Source organism: Notothenia coriiceps, unplaced genomic scaffold (genome assembly GCF_000735185.1).
Source record: "Notothenia coriiceps isolate Sejong01 unplaced genomic scaffold, NC01 NC01_scaffold00020931, whole genome shotgun sequence".
Lineage (NCBI taxonomy): Eukaryota > Metazoa > Chordata > Actinopteri > Perciformes > Nototheniidae > Notothenia > Notothenia coriiceps.
This window is the reverse complement of record NW_011353632.1, coordinates 340833-360384: the sequence shown is the minus strand read 5'-3', so window position 1 is coordinate 360384 and position 19552 is coordinate 340833. Positions and strand designations below refer to the sequence as shown.

Below are 19552 nucleotides of genomic sequence, written 5' to 3'. Positions count from 1 at the left end.
TGTGAACAATGATCCCTCGCTCTACGCCTCCTGTACCCAGTCCCGGACTGGCCATCGGGAGGACCGGGGGGTTTCCCGATGGCCTGGCCTGTTAAGTGGCCTGCTGGCCTGAGGATATTTTGGGTGACTGGCTGTCTACATGATGTGGCCTGCCGACATGGCCACTGTCATATCATGAATCAAAGCCCTTGATTGGTCTCTGCGTGTCATTCAAGCTCGGGATAACCTCAGCGTGAGGTAAAGGACTCTCTGAGTGTTTAGATAGTTAACTTAGTCTAAGTTCTCAGTGGGTCTCAAACGGTTTGGTCACCATTTATGTAAACACATATTTCCATTTGAGGGTGTCAGTGTTTTTTCATATTGGAAATTATTCATGCAAAATTGATGCATTTAACTGCAAAATGTAAAAAACAAATCTTACCGGGGTAGCATGCCCCCGGACCCCCCTAGAGGATTTGAGGTCCACCCTCACTTAAAATCACATGGACAGGTTGCTAAATAAATTTACAATTTTTTTTAAATAGTAACCCATGTCCATATATTTATTTGTGGGAAGTAGATTTAAACTATAGGGCTATCACTATGGGCCCTGCCTGTACCTGTTCACTCTGCCATAGCGTGAAGGGTCTGCTAACAAGCGACCAACAGAAAGGTTAATGCTAATGTTGTTGCACGTCACAAAGGCACGTCACCTCAGTTTCTATTCTACTTGTGTGAAACTGTAGATGGGACATTCAACTTGAACTTACAGATACACACCATAGTCCTCTATAGGTATGGAACCATTTCTAGTGAAATATAAATGATAACTTAAAAAATGTTGTGTATGTTTGGGTAAATCAAGAGGACAATGTAAATGCTCCAGACCTCTTTCTTTCCTCCTCTGATCAAACTGCTCGGCAATGCATTGTGGGTAATGTAGTCACCAGGGTTTGACGAGGAAGAATGAAAAATAAATACCATCATATATCCGGTTCTGCTTATCTCTTTAATATTTACAGGAGCATGAGGCTTAATCAGGTAAGTGTTTTTCAAGCGACATGTTTACATTTTGTTATTTTGGGCAAAATGCATTTTGAAGTTCAGCTAGGCTAATATTAGCAATGTGAGTTTTTCAAATAAAGGGGGTGTCTTCCGAAGTTTATGGTCTTTTTTAAGTGAAATGTCCTGCATGTATAAGCCTATCCACCATGTCCACCAAAACACTAACTGGGAGATTCAACAAATTGAAAAAAACTTTATTTTAACAAAACACTGCGACCATTAGAATTATGCCAACAGAACGTATATTTTTTAAAACCACAAATGTCATGTGTTCATTAATAATAACAATAAGCAAATATATTTCCAAACGAAAGAAAAAGAAAGAATGATGTACCAATAATAACTTTAAATGCTGTAGGCTACATATCTCATGGATTTATGTATTGTATTTATAAGGGTTTATTGACCATTTTCAAAATATCATAAACATCAGTCACGAGTTCCAAAAAATTCCAAGGGAAAGTGATTCCTGTGTATTGGGTGTGTTGCGCAAACAGAAATCACAACCCCACGTCTGAGCGCGCACTTTGTTGTCAGAGTGATGGAAGTCGGACCAAAAAGGGAGGAGGGGGAGGAGTTTACCCGTGTCTGTTGTATAGGCAGGGAGGAGGAGTTTTGTCATTCAGTAGAAGAGGGGAGAGCCTGCTGACAGACACAAGACTATTGGAGTTGAGAGGAAGAAAGTGTGTGTGGTGAAGTAGAAGATATTTTTAAGCAAGGATCTGGGATTTGATTTAAACACACAGGAACACTTTTCTTTTTTCCTTGTCGGATTATTCCCGAGCTCTGATGCTGTCCCCGGATCATGAAAGAAACTCTCACCATGAAGTTCGTCTGGAAAAGTAAAATGGTAAAAACAAAAACGCTTTTCCATCCTGTGCTCTGTTGTTGAGTCTGTGGTTTGGATGAGGGGGGAGGAAAAGGTGGAGGGCGTTTGGGCTAGGGAAAGTAGAGGATAAGGGGGTGTAGAGGAGGAGGAGGAGGAGGGGGGTAGCAGCGGGGGAACACATGAACATTGAGTTTTAATTGTGTTTACCAGAGTTTAAATCCAGTTTAGCCTACATTGATGGTGCGTAAAGATGTCGTTCAAAGTTTGGAAATATGGGGGGGATCACAGACGATAAAACCCCCTTGCGACTCCGCCAGTATATGAACTCGATCCGTTAGCTCTCCCCTCCCTGATGGTGAATATAATAACTTTTGTGTGGGGGCCTGTCGGGAACAATTGGCGTGGCCCTGGGGCCTTCGCTGCCTCTCCACGGGTCCCAGCTGCGTCCAGGCGAGGACAACACAAAGCCAACAAAGCAGCGCCAGAGATTTAGAACAACTGTTGTTGTTGTTGTTATCTCAGGAGTATTGTTTCACAGACAGCTGATAGGCAGATTAGAACTATTTGCTCCCTTTAGTTACATCCCTGTGCTCTTTTTGAGCATCTTCTTGGGATCCAAACTGTAGTGCAGAGTAAACAACCCAGCTCCTGTTTACATCATATCTAGAGTGTATTTGATATTGTGTGCTCTCTAAAGGCATCGCTGTCTGCTGTGTAATGTTGCTCTCCTGTATTCTCTGGTGAATAGAAAACATCACAGTGGCAAAATGTTTTGCTTTTTGCTTTTCATGTAAGCTTTTGGAACTTTGTCTCACAATAAGCCCCCACCTTGCTGCACAAAGCAGAGCAGAGCCTCTTTTAAAACCCTGCTCTGAAAAACATCTCCAGTTCTGTGGCTGATAAAGCAGGCTGTGTGTGCAGACTGTGAACTCAGCAGCCCGGCCAGAACAGAGACCTGCTGCTATTGTTTTGGGAGTGTGTGGACTGCATGACTCATGCACTGATGTATTTATCTTTCTCTGCGCCAGCCACCCATCCACTAGCAACTAGAGTGATACGCACTGACCTTACAGCAAGATGCTGAGCTGTGTGGCGGACAGGCATGTAGACATGTTTCAGACAAATGCAGCTTGTGACATTTGAAGAAACAGACATACTAATGTTTTTGTCAGCCAGAGGAAGTTAAAACCCTTTTTCTTTTAACTCCACCTCTCTTTTTCTCTCTCTTTGTGTTTTTTGTGTGGGCTTCCTTTTCATTTTCAGCATCACATGTTTCTGTTCAAACCCAAACACCCTAACAGTTATGGCCGAGTGCCACCGGCCTCCAGGACTGACCATTGAGCCTGTTAACGGGCGACGTTGACCCTTAACCTCTCTTCTGGCTGTGGACATTGCCATTGAGCTGTGTAGATGAAAGTGGGGACAAGTGAGAGTGATCTTGGCCTGTGTGTGAGGACTTGGCCATAATACTGCATGCGTGGTGTTTATATTTGGCCAGTCCCTCTCTCTCGCTGTCTCTGCCTCTGTTTTTGTCTCTGTCTCCATATGTTGATGTCTCAGCATATCTGTGACTGTGTTTTGGCGCACTCTCTCTGAGCAGGAGTTTAGTATTTTGATTTCCCTCTGCTCGCTCTGATTGTTTATTCGCTGTTTGTCAGTGATTTACAACCAGAGGCAGACGCAGTACATATGGAGCAAGCCGAGCACAAATCTATTTAGAGTTATGAGCCGATTGAAAGTGCATTTTATAATCAAGCTCCCTTGGCTTGTATAATTAGCAGACAAACAGACAGAGACATATCAACATGTTTTGTTTTATTATCTAGGGGTTTGTTTAAGAGACCTTCTGGCTCTTATCTCCAGTTTTCTAAACTCCAGTAAAGCAGTCCAGCTCTGACTTCACCTCAGAGAGAGGGGGACGGGTGAAAGAGATGGATAGGGAATAAAAGAGGGAGGAAGGCCTGGCAGGCTGCAGTGATGGGGGTTGGGGAGTTGGTCATTCTTGATGTTTTACTGCACTTTTAGTCCTTCCTTCACTAGTTTGTTTGAGTGCTGGGTTTTTCTGATGCTTCCTTCTGCTTTTCTCAGTGATGTTTCCAAAAATGTCAGTTCCTATTTTGTTAACTTACAGACACTTGGCCTGCAGTTTTAAATACAGGACATTATTATGTAGATTTAGATGTATCCTTTGCACATCTTGTCCTCTGCTCTTGAAGCTGCTAACTTTCCCCTCTCTTTCTTGCAGAGCTCGGTGCAGGACTGGGGGGAGGAAGTCGAGGAAGGAGCGATCTACAATGTGACACTGAAGAGGGTTCAAATCCAGCAGGCGGCCAACAAGGGAGCAAGATGGCTAGGGGTGAGTGAAGTCTCACAGTGTAACAGAATCACAGCTGAGCGAGCTTTTCCAAAGAAGAAACCCTGAGCGAGACAGATTACACAAATTAAAACCCAATACTTATTTTTCCCACTCTTTTAACCTGTAAATGTGCAACATGTGAACCGCTGATTTATCCCCAAAGTGGAAGAGTTTCTACCTTGGAATTTATCATGTGTAGATATTTTTATAAAAGCAATCTTGTGTGCAGACTTATCATAAAAAAACAGAACCTAATCTCCATTGTTTAAAGCAGACTGTGTCTTTGAATAGTGGAGCGTCCCAGCATTGTGCTCCACAAGGGCTGTTGTTTTAACATTTGAGCTATAAATCTCCCTGTGTTAGACAACACCTGCTTAGCTGCCTGCTGAAAATCAGATCTGCACTTTAACCAGACCTTGGCTGTTTAGCCAAAGCATGTGATTTCCTGACTTTCCCGAATGCCAACTGAACTGCTCGCTCCCCTGTACAGCAGTGTTTGCTAAAATACCACTATGACAAAAAAAAGGGGTATTAAAGGCTTTTCCTTGAGTTGTAAATTTTTTGAGTGCATTGGTGTTTCCTCCAATGTGCTGTTTACATCAACATAGTGAGGTTTATATAGTTATTATACTGCCAATTAGATCATTAGTTTCTTTGTGTGCTTTCTACAAAAAGAATGCAGTGGAAAATAAATTACAGATGCATGGTCTTTGTTTTCTAGAAAAATAATCAGGATCTCGTGTTGTTGGTTTGTTTGTATCACTGTTGAGTTTTTGTTCTCCACATGGGGGATGGTGAATGGCACATAAAAGAAAAATAGATAACAGCTCCGACTGTATTGATGTATTGGCGCCGCAAACCACCAACTGTATTCGAGCTAACTAAAACAACATGGGAGCTTTAGTGCTGAGTATTGAGTCGAGTAGAATAGAGACTGATCCCTATTGAGCATCAGTATATTTACTATAAGCAGTCCATTGTCATCGAATAAAAGCAATTACTGTACAATGCGTGGGATTGTACACTGATGTATGTTTACAGTGTGAAGGCCGGGTATTTAGTGGATTCGGTTGCAAATTCAGTGCATTTGTAGTTGATTGTGAAAAGCCTGTGTGAGTGTGTTGTTATGGGAGGGGAGCGGTGGGAGAAGTTGGCTGTCCCCCGCTCTGTCTGGAGGGACGGGGGAGGAGGGGCCTGCTGTGATTAAAAGCAGATTGGAGAGTTTCCTGCTGTGGCGTGCTAGGTCTCTTTCTCTCCATGTCTGTGCCACCTCCTCTCATGCTCTCCCCTGCCTGTTTTGTAACCTCTCAGTCTATTTCTCTGTCGACAAAATAGTCCGACACTTTTAGAGAATTAAAAGTAATTGTCCTTACCACCTTTGTGTTCTGAGGACTTTCTCCACTCCTGTCATGTCACGTTTTAAATCGGAATCGGGTTTATGGCCAAGTAGTTTTACACATACATGGAATTTGCTTTGGTGTATAATGGGGCATTCAACACAATAAGAACAATTAAGTTGTACAAAAAAAAAAGTATTTTCAAAACCTACTATAAAATTAAAACCTGTTCAATAATGTTTTTTAAATACAAAAAATTAAGTTTAGTAACAAAAAGTACAATTTACAATTCACCCTGATAATAAAATATGTGCAGTATTTCAGAATTTTAAGTAGCAGAGCTCAAGTGCAATTTGTTTTGTTTTGTGTGGGAGTGGTCAAACAAGACGACCTCACACATAAAGAAGTTTATAGGCTTAATTAAACAAGAACCATGCATACAAATGTATCAAATATTACTTTAAATCAGCTATTAGCCGAGTCCCTCGACAAGTACATAACAATCAACAGACACGGATAACATTACAAACTATTTTTATTTCTATTTCTTTTTTGTTAGAGGAGCCAGAGACTGAAGTGCATATGATAATAAAGCCTTTGAATCTTGAATCTAGTCTCTATCACAATTACAATTATAAAGACAGATCAAAGCCACGATTAACATACGAAATAATATCAATCTGTGATCAATTCAAAGCCAAACAAAGAAAAATAAAAGCTTTGAAAGCACCACCAGCCAGGTCACAGTGTTACATTATAGCATTCCTCATCTTTTAAACAGTATACAAATATGTGTTGTGTGATTTTAGGTGGAGGGGGATCGCCTGCCTCCCGGCCACACGGTGAGCCAGCTGGAAACCTGCAAAATCCGAAGTATCCGTGCAGGAACACTGGAGCGTCTGGTGGAGACCTTATTGACGGCGATCGGAGACAACGACCTCACCTACACCTCCATCTTCCTGTCCACCTACAGAGCCTTCGCCAGCACTCAGACTGTTCTGCAGCTGCTGCTGGACAGGTAGGCTGGAGTCAAGTGGAGCGGAATAATGCACTGACTTGACTTTTTAGTGGTTTTAAATTCCTTTCCTTTTGTTCCTGTTGCAGGTATGGAAGTGTGGAGGAGCAGGAAGACGGCAAATGCTCTGAAACGTATGTAGCCATCAGAAGGTGAGATTCATTTGTATACATTCATCACTATATGTTCCATATGCACAGATAACATTGATATATCAACATTTTAACATTTTATATTTTATATTGCTGCATCGATTCAGTTGTCTTGTGTCTTATCTGTCAGAGAGAAACCATTATTTATTTTATTTTTATTATCATACATTTTACCTCCTGGTCTATTAACCTGATAAAATGTTATATTTTGCTGCATGTACCTGTAAAGTTCTTAACAAATAATCTGAGGGGAATTTCTTGTTGTTTGGTTGTAACTTGTGATGTGTCATTTCGTAAAGCACTTTGAGCTTGTGTGTGAGGACTTGTTGTATGAAAAGTGCGATATAAATGAAGCTTTATTATTATATGTTTCAGCAGTTTAGCTGACTTATCACCTGTCCTTCCATCGTTGACAACTCTTAAATCTCCCCCTGCTGCCTCCACAGTGCCTTGGCCTCCATCCTGCGTGCCTGGCTGGACCAGTGCCCCGAAGACTTCCAGGAGCCCCCCGACTACCCCTGCCTCCACCGGCTGACTGACTACCTGCGCAGGGCCCTGCCGTTGTCCGAGGCCCTGAGACGGGCGGAGGGTCTGCTGGAGCATCTGCAGAGTCAGAACAGCATGGATGACCCTGATGGTACCTAACAGAGTGTCTTTAGAAATGTTTTTTATAACATATCGTTTTTTAAAGGTCCCCTATTATACAGTTTTTCATCAACATATTATAGGTCTCAGATAAATAGAAAACATGTCTCTGAAGTGTTTGGCTAAAACACCAAACAGATCATTGCAGCATTACCCATAATCCCCTCTGTTTCAGCCCTGTTTCCAAAGTGCTGATTCTCTGTCTGTTACTTTAGATGAAAATAAGGAGCCCCTCCCCACGCCCCTCTGAGAGAGATTTGGTTTAAAAGAACTCAATGGTGCTCTAGGAGGAGATTCAGGTGATAAGGGGGGGGTTACCTTGGTTGGTGATTGGCTAATGGTCACACAAGCCAAAAAAACCTTATGACATCATAAAGTGGGCAAAATCTGATCAGCTCTTTTTCAGACAGGTTGTTATATAAATGGATCAGGACAAAGAGAGAGAGAATCTTTTTTTTCAGAATCTCTTTACACAGAGGGGACACATGTTGATGTATAACAGACATGAAAAAGTGGATTTTGCATAATAGGTGACCTTTAAGGGCTTCTAAATATACTGTTATTTGAGTTCATCATGTTAGCTTGCATGATGCACACACTGCAAAATACTTGATCATTCACTCAGGGATTTGTTTAGTTAGTTGAAAGATAGGTACGAGAATTCATCATGTTACAATTATCCATCATCTTTTTTTCTTGATTAATTAAGTTAAATTCAGTTAGACAACAATTTGAAAAAAACATTTTAACATTTAATTTAATTAATTTAACAAGCAATTGTTATCTTTTAAAAAGTATAGTAAAAGCAGCAGAACTCAGTACAGTTTAGTATCTGATGGTAACTTTCTCAGATATGAATTGCAAGTAATATATTGCGTTATTCCACAACTTATTGAATATTTTTCAAAATTTGTGCAACCATAGTTCTTTGTTGTGTACAATACTTTCACATGTTTTCATCTTAATAAAGTTAATATCATAATATTCCTCATTTTGTGTAATGATAGCATTGTTCTGTAAAGTGCTATTTATTTCTTTGTCTTTTTTTTATCAAATTCCCTCTGAGTTAATTCATCTGTTTGTGTACTTTCAGTTGGTTTCCACGGCAACAGCTCTTTCTGTCTGGGGGAAGAGGAGGAAGTGGAGATCGAGGTCCAGGAGGATTTCCTGTCATTCGAGTCCGACCTGGTGGCCGAGCAGCTGACATACATGGACGCGGTGAGTGGAGGGAAATGAGAGGGAAGTGGGTGGATGTGCAGTGTGTGTGTTTGGCGGGAAAAGATTACAACTTCTATTCGATTTTTTTGTATTTACTTGCACTATTGTATCTGTTTTATTGTGATGCACTGTTGGAGGAGCCTGTGACATAAGATTTTCATCGACATAACTACACTGTAGCTATGTACGAATGACAATCAAAGCCTTGAACCTTTAATTGAAACATCCCTGCGACTTTCCTCACTGTCGTCATACTAACATCAGCCTGTTGTTCTTCTGCATCCAGCTGCTGTTTAAAAAGGTAGTGCCCCACCACTGCCTGGGCTCCATCTGGTCTCAGAGGGATAAGAAGCACAACAAGCACAGCGCTCCCACCGTGCGCGCCACCATCACTCAGTTCAACGCTGTGGCGGCCTGCGTGGTCAGCACGGTGCTGAAACACAGACAGATCAGACCTCATGTCAGAGCGCGGGTCATCCAGCGCTGGATAGACATCGCTCAGGTTGGCAAAAACACACATACATTCATCTCAAAGCCTACCACAACATGGGGCAAATTATAACTGTCCTCGTGTCTTTTTCTCCTACCAGGAGTGTCGAATACGCAAAAACTTCTCGTCTCTGAGAGCCATCGTATCTGCGCTGCAGTCCAACCCTCTGTACAGGCTCAAGAGGGCATGGGCCTGTGTGCACAAGTAAGTGTTGGTTGTAGAATCAGCCTTTTTGCAGAATAAATGCTTTTTGCGCATATATTTGAGCCAAAAACGTTCATTACCATAACCTAACATGAATGTTTCTTCACACAGAGACAGCATGCAGACATTTGAGGAACTCTCAGACATTTTCTCTGATCACAACAACTACCTGACCAGCAGGGAGCTCCTCATGAGGGTGAGCTCCAACTCCAACAAGAATTTAATTTCATAGAGATCTGCAAAATGAGTAAATGTGGTATCCGCTGTGGAATCCCAGTTTTAAAGTATGCAGTTGTTACTGAAACAGACATGGGACTTCATCTGTAAATCTTAAAAGCATTCCTTCAGTCGCTGGTGAGAATCTGGAGGACTCACGCTGCGTTTGTGTTGTTTGCTCTACAGGAAGGCACTTCAAAGTTTGCCAGTTTGGAGAGTTGTGCCAAGGAGCATCAGAAACGCACCCACAAGAGACTGCTGCTGCAGAAGGAAATGGTGAGACAAAAGCTTCTGAAACAAATGCCTGACAAATTGATCAAAGACAGCTAAAACCACGCTTTTATAATTTAACACAACGCATTCCTCTTAAGTAATTTACTGTAAAGTGAGTTCTAGGCTCTTTGGTTTAATGAAGCCACATGCTTAGCTGTGTTTACACTGTGCACTGTGCTGTACTTACACTAAGCATGTAGTGTATATACAAAACCCACCCTGGCATCCGTAAATCACAGTTGTAAATGAGTCTCGTGTTTTAATGTGGCATCCTTGAAGTATTTATTTAAACAAATGTCTTTCTCCACAGGGAGCCATGCAAGGAACAATACCGTACTTGGGGACCTTTCTAACCGACCTCACCATGCTGGATACAGCCCTACCTGACATAGTAGAGGTAAGGAAAATCATCAACTACCTGCTGAATGTGAGGGTGTTTCGGTATGTGGGAGCAAGTGTCGGCGGGTTGACACAGTTCCTCAGATCTGAGTCTATCTGCGTAACTGCCGTCAGAAACCAGGGCGTACATTTCCATGAGTGCGTGAGGAATTTCTGTCGGCACATTTTTGAAATGGTCCACCTAATGCTGTTTGTGTACGCGGCCACTGGTATGTGATGTCCGGGGTCTGACAGCGTGCTCTTTGTGTCCTACGTAGGGTGGTCTGAACAACTTTGAGAAGAGACGAAGGGTAAGTGAAGCTGAAAGCGACCTCCTCTGATATGATCATACCGTGACATTCATCCCCAGATGTGTTCAGGTGACATGTGATCTAACTTGCTCTCCGTCTCTGCAGGAGTTTGAGGTGATCGCTCAGATCAAGCTTCTCCAGTCGGCCTGCAACAGCTACTGTCTGACTCCAGAGAAGACCTTCCTTCGCTGGTTTAAGAGCCAGGTGCTGCTCAGTGAAGAAGAGAGGTACTGCTGCTTTTCAGAATGCCCCTTTTCCTTATTGCTCTGTTATCCATGAGATCAGTGGTTCCCAACCAGGGGTATGGGGGTCCATTGGGATACTTGACAGGAATGCCGGGGATACATATAAAGATTAGGGATTGCAATTTACTTCCAAACAAAAAACAATCAATTTTCATAAGCCTGATGTCCTGCCCCCAGAACTACCAAAGCTTATGAAAGACAAGCAAGCTCAAATCTCATTAAAAGCTCTAGTAACATATTAAAATACTTTGAAACTGCCAGAAGTGAGTCTTCATTTTATTTATTTATTAGTTTATTCCACTCCTGGCACTTATTATAAAACAAAACACGTACACTTTAAGCAGTTTTCGTAGCCCACGATGGAAAGGAGCACCGAGTTCAATTCTTATTTAACACGAACCGTTATTCAAAAATCAATGGTCTGTCAATCACAGCTGCTTACAAATACTTAAAGTAACATGAAACCAAACACAATCAAAAGTAAACACAACAATCTACTAGGGATGCCAGCGATTATTCGATTTTTCGAATATTCGTTAAAGTCTCCATAATCGAAAATTATTTTTAAAATTTGATTTGATTTATATATTTTTTTATTATTATTTATGTTTTTCTTTTTTTTCCTGGCTTAGTTTCAACCAAAATATAGACTAATGCTATTAATAGTAATAGTATTAATAATTGTAAATGGCCATTGGTCACACCACCAGTTTGTTTTACTGTAAACTTGGAGGAAGCCAGCAGCGCAGGCGAATAATCGATTAATATTCGCCAGGGCTGTCCGATTTTCGAATTTGATCATGGTCAGTTTCTGGCATCCCTACAATCTACCATCAGGTTAACTTCATATTGTCTAATTATTCTTTCTTTATACATTTTCTTAAACCTTGAGATGTTCATAAAACATTTTAAATCATTTGGTAAAGAATTCCACAGTTTATCGCCAGCTACAGATACATCTGCTTTAAAGTAGTTTCACTCACAATAAGTGTGCATGTCCAGTTTAAATGCATTTGTATTGAGGGTGAGTGATTTTCATTCAATGAGCAGTTGGGTTGGATACAATAACAAAGGGTTTAATACAATAAAAGATGTTAGGGAATCGCCACAGATGAGTCAGGGGGTTCTTATAGAATGGCGACCAGCTAAAGGGACCAGACAAAAAAGGTTGGGAACCACTGCATTAGATAACAAATTAGTGAATGTGGTTATGGTCAGTTGGACCTTTTGTTCACTTTGACACAATAGGGTCTTCTTTCTGTCCTCTCTCCTGCTGTTCTTGTGTTGTGTCTTCACTCCCTACTGATCTATTGTACTTATCAGATTTTCCTCTGTGAACTCTCTCTGCTCCCTCCTTCTCTTGTCCTCTCTGACTTTCTCTTTCCCTATCTCTAATTTATGGCTCTCGAAGCCTCCGGGAAATGTTTTATGATGTCTAAGGTTTATTATTAATGTTCTCTCTTGCAGCTATTCCTTGTCCTGTGCGATCGAAGGTCTTGGCGACAGCAGTCCAACTTTGCCCAAACCGAGAAAAAGCATGGTGAAGAGACTCAGCCTGTGAGTACATCAGGAGAATTGATTTAAATGCATCTAATGGAGAAATGTCTATTTTTAAACTTTTAAATGTAGTTAAGAATACATGTCTTTGGCTGAGGTTGTCAGACTGTCCCAATTTATTGACGTTACCTATTTATTTTATGATCTAATTATTGACTCTGCTTGTTTCCAGGCTGTTTCTTGGTACAGACAACAGTTCAGCCAGCTCTCCCGTCAGAGAGACGCCTCGCTCGCCCCCTACTGGCAGCTCAGGGGAGAGCATGGACTCAGTCAGTGTTTCCTCCAGTGACTCCAGCAGCCCCTCAGACAGCGAGGGTCTCACCCCCACACACTCCTCAGACTCCCAGCAAAACAAGGTGGGTTATAATGCCAAAGAAAATGTGTTCATTTAAGTATTTCTTTGGGACTTTGTGAAGATGATTGGTTTGAGGAGACAGCTTGAAATGTATGTTTTTGCGAAAGGAGGGACTGGTCAGGTGTTATTAATATATTATTTTGACCCTTTCCTTGAGAGAAAAATGGCAACAACTTTCTCCAAACACCTCAGAATGACATATCTCTTTTGAATTGGTACATTTCTTTGCTGTTACTATAGTAACTCAAATTGCATAAAGATATACACAGCAACACAATCTCATAACACACAAAACTAAATAGCAGCTATCAAAATGATAAAAAAAAATACATAGAGAACACTATGTACCTTATGAAAGTTATATTATTCAGCACATTTCTCATTGCTTTAAAAAAACAAACAAGCCCTATCATTTGTCCCAAAAGGATAAAGCCCACATTTATTTCACATTTAGCACAAGAGGCATCGATATGATCGAAATAGTGGAACTTTTAAAAAATGTTTTTCAACATATATTATTAGTGAAGAGTAAAATCTAACTCTGGGATAAAAGGGAACGCCCTTCACTATTTGACGACCTCAATTCAGCACAAAAAAAGAGGAAAATATTGAACACTACCCACTTCGTCCATCTAATCATTTTCATACATTCCCAAAAGGTTTAAAGGAAGCACACCTCTACTTGTCTTGTTTGAGCTTTGCCTTCCTAAATGCTGCGACTTTGTGGAGTAAAATGATCTAATTGTTCTACATCTGTGTCTTTATGTTTCCGCAGCTCTCAGAATCCTCCTCCTGTAATTCTCTCCACTCCATGGACACCAGCTCGTCGACAGCCAGCGTCTCCATGACTCCTGCCTCCCCCCCCTCCCCGGGCCCCCCTGCACCCACAGACGCTCCCTCTCCCTCACCCCAATGTCCCCCAGCTCCCTGATGCACAGCCCAGTCTACAACACCCAGGCCCAGGACGCGTGCATCATCAGAGTCAGCCTGGAGCAGGGCAACGGGAATCTCTACAAGAGCATTCTGGTAAATAGATAGATATATGGATAGATATATAGAGAGATAGATATATAGAGAGATAGATAGAGAAGTACTTTATTGATCCCAATTTGGGAAACGTTTGCATTGCAGCAGTATAAAAAACAAGGCAATGTACATAAGAGAAATACTAGATATAAACAATCCAAAATATTTCTGAAGTAGAAATAAAATAGCATTAAAAAGTAAAAAAAACATCCATGTGGAAATAAAAAGGTCCAGTAAGAAAATATAATGCAGGATATTATATATACATTAATTGTGATTATTGAATATTAAATCGAATATACATGTAAAATGTACAGTGGGAGTTTATGTCCAGTTATCAAGAGAAGCTATGGAGCAGAGGTGATTTGTTGTTATTTATCTAAACAAACATGTGTGATGTGATCCTGCCTGGGTTTACATCTCTACAAAATATATGTAAAAATTAGTAATTATTTTGTCCATTTCCTCAATAGTTGACCAGTCAAGACAAGACTCCGGCGGTGATTTCTAGAGCCATGGCTAAGCACAACCTGGAGGTGGAGCCAGAGGAGGGATACGAGCTGGTGCAAGTCATCTCTGAGGAGAGAGGTAAAAAACATGGATCTACTTTGAGCCTCATTCATCCTTTTCATGAAACCTCTTGGGGTTGCTGGGCTAATTGGCAAATGTTTTTGTTATTTGTATTGCAGCAAAGGGCCAACTCAAAGGGCTTTACAAAAACATAAAATGCTTTAAACACTGTGCAAAAGACACACATCATAAAATAACGTGTACATATTATTTGATTGAATTAAGGCCAACGGCAACCAGAAAAGTCTTTAGCCTTGAGTTTCAGCTTATCTGCAGTATTTTGGGAGTTTATGTACAAATATATAGAACATAAAAACTGAACACTGCTTAACCTTGTTCAGTTTTGACTCTGGGAACTATAAGCAAACCTGAACCAGACAACTTGAGTGATCCAGATGTTTTATATTGCAGAAGATTAGGAATGTATTTTTCTTTCTTAACCACTCAGTACTTTAAAAAACCAAGATGTGCATTTTAAAGTAAAATCTCTGACAGGCAGGAAACCAATGTAGTGACCGTAACTTAGAAAATTCCTATGAATACAGTCATACGCTTACAGTAAATACAGGAAACAGAAGTTGTGGTATCAGTAACTGTAAAACAACAATGTGGAAATACCCTTTGTCACGCAATTCAGCCATTTTAATAATTGTGATTTATTTTCCGCTGAAGAGCTGTTTTCATAAACCACAATAACCCGTTTAGCGCACTCAAGTATATTTACAGGAAGAACACGAAGAGCTACATTTGACCAATCATTTCTGCTTTTTGTCTCCTTTCAGAACTGGTGATCCCAGACAACGCCAACGTCTTTTACGCCATGAACACCTCGGCTAACTTTGACTTCCTGCTGCGGGTGCGAGGCTCTGCGGGGCGGACGGTCCAGCTGCGGAGCCGCTGCAGCTCCACCCTGCCCCGCGCTCAGCACCGCTCCACCCTCTCACTGAGACTCAGCAAGGTCACACTGTGACCCCTAACAGCAGGGGGGGGGGGGGTCTGGTGCTTCGCCCTGACACCACTAATCCAGGACATACAGGGCGATGAGGTGAACTGTTTGGGCTTTAGAGGCTGGATGGATGAATGGATGGGCTCTGAAGGTGGGTCGCTATGAGTTTTCAGACCCTCAAAGAGCTCCACTTTGACTCTTATCATGAGCTGTGCCATCCCTTCTTTTCCCAGCCTTATTACGGAACATGGATCTGTATCGTGACTGCTGTGCCAGTGAGACTTTTTACTAGTAATGTCAGAGTGAAACAGCGACCCCTAGTGGCTTCGGCTCTTTACAACAACAGGTTTTTGCACATGTAATGGGAGCAGCCAAACTCCTGACCTCCAACAGTATTCTGATATTGAATGAACTTCATTTTGTCCTGTGTAGCTGAAGATTAACACATAAAAGTGTGATGAATGCAGAAAGAGAAGACAGATGGTGGAATGGACGGAGAAGTGTCCAGTCCTGTTGCCTTAATCGATGAATGAATGGACCTGATAGTATTCTGAATGACATTAATTGATCATTAATTAATTGATTGACAGGACTTGTGATGTTGTTTTCTTACCTAGTCACGCATGTCTGACTTGTGCACAGTGTGCACTGCGTGTGAGTGTTTAGCCCCTCTCATATTGTGAGCTGTGTGACGAATGTTTCCTGCATTCTGATTGGTTCCCTTACTTGGTTTTAACAAGTCTTGTGCAACCATTGAAATGGCCTTACCTGCTCTGTCTTTAGGGTGCAGAGATTAAATGTGTGCTGCTTTCTAATCAGGAAACCTGTTCCCTCATATCCTCACATATCTAGACACGTAAAGATAACAGATGTGTAAGAACGGTGAGGAGGGAACTGACTTCCTGGATTAGAAAAACACCATGCAAATGTTCTGAAGCTGATGCATACCTCTTTGCCCTTCATTATATGAACTATAGAGATGCACTTGTCAGTTGATAGAAGAAGCCAATGTGAAGTGAATACAGAAGAGTGAACGAGCCGCTCCGTACGTGGTTTTCTTCCTCTTCACTGAATGAATTATTGTTTGTAATTTTTGCTTTTTATAAGTTTTTATAACTAAATTTAGGCCAGAAATGTATGCCAGATTGGAGAGTGATGAAGTAAATGTTTCATGAATTCAAAAGGGTGTCGGGAAAAAAAAAGCCAGTGCCAGATTTGACTGTGATACATGTGGAAATCTTTCCTGAAGGACACTTAAATTCACCACACAGAGGAATCCTCTTCACACAGTAAACCACCATCTGTTTCCAACACCATCAACGTTTCACATCACCAACACCCGTGTCATTACAGCGACCCATTCACAGATAAACTGTTTTATTTTGAATCCACTCTTGCATATCTCACAATGTCCTTGTATCGTGCCAATTGGTGCAGCCAGTTTATATTGGGAGGAATGGTTCACTGTTGTGTTAATTGCCCAAATATTTGTCTCCACACAGCACTTCATTTTAAAATGTCCTCATTAAATCACCCTCAGCTCCTATGTTCTTCACTGCCAAAGACTCTTTCTCTACCTGAATAAATAAATTATTATCAATATGTTCATGATTGTCTAGTGTGTTTTTGATTCCCTCTTGTATTTGACCGATTGCTCTTGATCAATATAAGTAACATAGTGTATCATTTCTAACACGTCGTAGCAGTGCCTCATTATAATACTTGTCATTTTAATTTCCCAATTCATAAAAGCAGAATCTTTCTTTCCCCTGAGTTGATAGGAAGGTTATTCAGATCGGAGTTGTGCACAGTGCACACCCATGCTAGTCTGATGACTTGTTGACTTAATACAAACCTTATTTCTGGACATAATTTGACCCAAAAACTCCAGTCTTTAGTTCCTTTTGAGACTTTAGGCTACTCCGTGCTTATTCTGCATCAGGGCAGATGTTAGTACTACTAATACAAGAGTTTATTCTTGCCTAACAATAACCTAAAGCCGCAGGCCTCATTCTGTTTATTGGTTTATTTTAATCAAAAAACCCTTCATACACATTTCCTTATTGATGAGACATTTAATTTCACCATAATTAGGAAGCATTTTTAATTGTGACTGACACATAGGAGATGTATTTATGAGCACATCATTTGTTATGTTTGGGAATGTTTCTCAGTCTTTCTCCCAATCAGCTGAAGGAGGGGAATCAGCACCAAGTGTAATTAATATAGTTTTAATGACAGTTCAATGACAACTGTTTTGTTATGTTGTTAATTTTGCTCGTTTGAAGCACATCTATCACAAATGCACAAAAATCTGTTCATTTGTTTTTTTTCTGTCTGCTTTGGATCCGTCCTTTTGCCTTTGAGCTGAGATTGACAACATGCTGGAGCTGGTTAACTTTGACATTATCAAGAAAAGGACCAGACGCTGTTCTGGACAAAGTCCAAGTTATTTTGCTGAGTGGAACACATTTCTGCTGAGTTGAATGCAGCAGTGACAACCTTTGTTTCCGGAAGTTGAATTTGCTGTGCTGTTGAAACACTTTTCCAGAAATTCAAAGACAAACAAGGATTTCTGACAATCACAGGAAGTAATATAAAACATGAACACAGAGCTACCTTTAGGGAATATACATTCACTTTACATTAGCTCGAGTTTCTCCTTCATTCAAAACATGCAAACTTTTTCTTTGTGAATGGTATGTTGAAATGTAATGCTTCAATACCCACAAGTGATCCGAAATGACAACGACAGTGATTTGAGCTTGGTTATGTTCAATCAATCAATCAATCAATCAATCAATCAATCAATCAACCAATGTTTATTTATATAGCCCAATATCACAAATGTTACATTTGTCTTAGTGGACTCCACAGTTTGTACAGAATATCAGTAACAATATGACACCCTCTGTCCTTAGACCCTCACATCGTACATGTTGTATTGAATTGTGTGCTTTATTACATATTCTCATGCATGTCCCTGCTGACTTTAGTGCTTCGCTGTGTCTCAACTTACAACCTCTACAAATCCTTCAAATCAAACAATTTGAGAAGTAACAATCTTCCCTTTGGTTGAACTCAGGTACATGAAAACCATTATCTGGGAAGGTGGTCTCAAGTAGGCATCTATTCATTTTAAATGGACACACTCAAAGAGGTTTGAAACCACTTTCATAATTGACAAAAACAAGTGTCAAGATATTTGTGTGCCCAAGTGCATGTACTTTGGGAAGTCAGTGTAAGTGTGTTCCTCTGTACTTTTTAAAAGTGGAACACAGCAACATTAAATTAACGACAATAAAGGCCTTTTAGANCTTGTTTAGAGCATAAACAGCCCAAACACAGCCAAACTCACCCTGAGCCACACAAAGTCAACAGCGAAGCTAAAAACAATAAAGTGGGCGTTGATATTGAGCTAAGTAAAAAGTTGATAAACGCTGTGAGAATGGGTCTGCAGAGAGAATTTCGCCGCGATCCCAACTGTCTGTTATCAGCCTGCAGCCAGGGAGGAGAAATCAGCAGAGCTGCCTGCACTGAGTGTGTGTGTGAGGAAGTCCGAGGATTGGTCAATTTGGACCAATCAGCGGGGGCTTAACGTAACGGCTCCGCGGACGTAACGTAACGGCTCCACGGATTGGTCCATTTGGTTCCGGGTAACGCATGACATCATGCGGTACCCGGAAGAATCAATGGACAGTGACGTATCTCCAACGAGGCATTTTGGGGAGGTATTTTCTGTGTTAGAGTTTTACCCGCTACAGGGTGTACTTTGAGGGTTTTGACTCTGCAGACCGTTTACATGCATAAAAACCTTCATAACACACAAGGGGACGGGTCGGAAAAGCATGACATGGGACCTTTAATGTACGTTTTAATACATGAGTTGATCAGTCAGAAATACAACGATTTCCTTCCTGCAAATGAGAACAGTAAGATCATGGTTGAATGAAGACAAGCCCCCCTACCCTTCGACCTCTAATGGAGGACAGATAGGACCTCCGGGACAAGATGGGGCTACGAGGAGGTTTACCACCAAGAACTGCGTCCTGCTTAACAGGCAGAAAGACCAGAGGCATCACACCGATAACCTTCAACAGTAAAAGGACTGAGCAGCCTTCACTATGAGCTGAACACACACGCACAAAGGCTAACGGCATGCTGTGAAACATCATCCATCGACATGCCGATGCCAACTACAATCCTCCTGAGCACACAACAGAACAACCAACACGAGCACGTAGTCTGCTGTCCATGAATCATTACCATAGCACTAACATGACACAGTGTTAGTGTACAAACTGCAAAGTAGTTTCAGCTGCAACATATTCTCCATGATTGATTGTTTAGTTAGGAAAATGCACAATCACAATTTACCAGATTGT

The 19552-nt window shown here is 41.1% G+C and overlaps 1 protein-coding gene across 1 annotated transcript; it reads left to right on the top strand.

Moving 5' to 3' along the window:
• The first annotated feature begins 1685 nt into the window (after positions 1 to 1685).
• Positions 1686 to 16773, top strand: rgl1 (ral guanine nucleotide dissociation stimulator-like 1). Its single transcript, XM_010779906.1, is given in 19 exon segments — positions 1686 to 1894; positions 4119 to 4229; positions 6376 to 6584; positions 6671 to 6733; positions 7180 to 7370; positions 8472 to 8596; positions 8883 to 9098; positions 9187 to 9290; positions 9402 to 9486; positions 9693 to 9782; positions 10090 to 10176; positions 10436 to 10468; positions 10574 to 10695; positions 12181 to 12270; positions 12443 to 12626; positions 13401 to 13491; positions 13494 to 13651; positions 14125 to 14239; positions 15004 to 16773. Coding segments are annotated over 19 exon segments (2307 nt in total). The 5' UTR covers positions 1686 to 1849; the 3' UTR covers positions 15192 to 16773.
• Positions 16774 to 19552: the final 2779 nt, after the last annotated feature.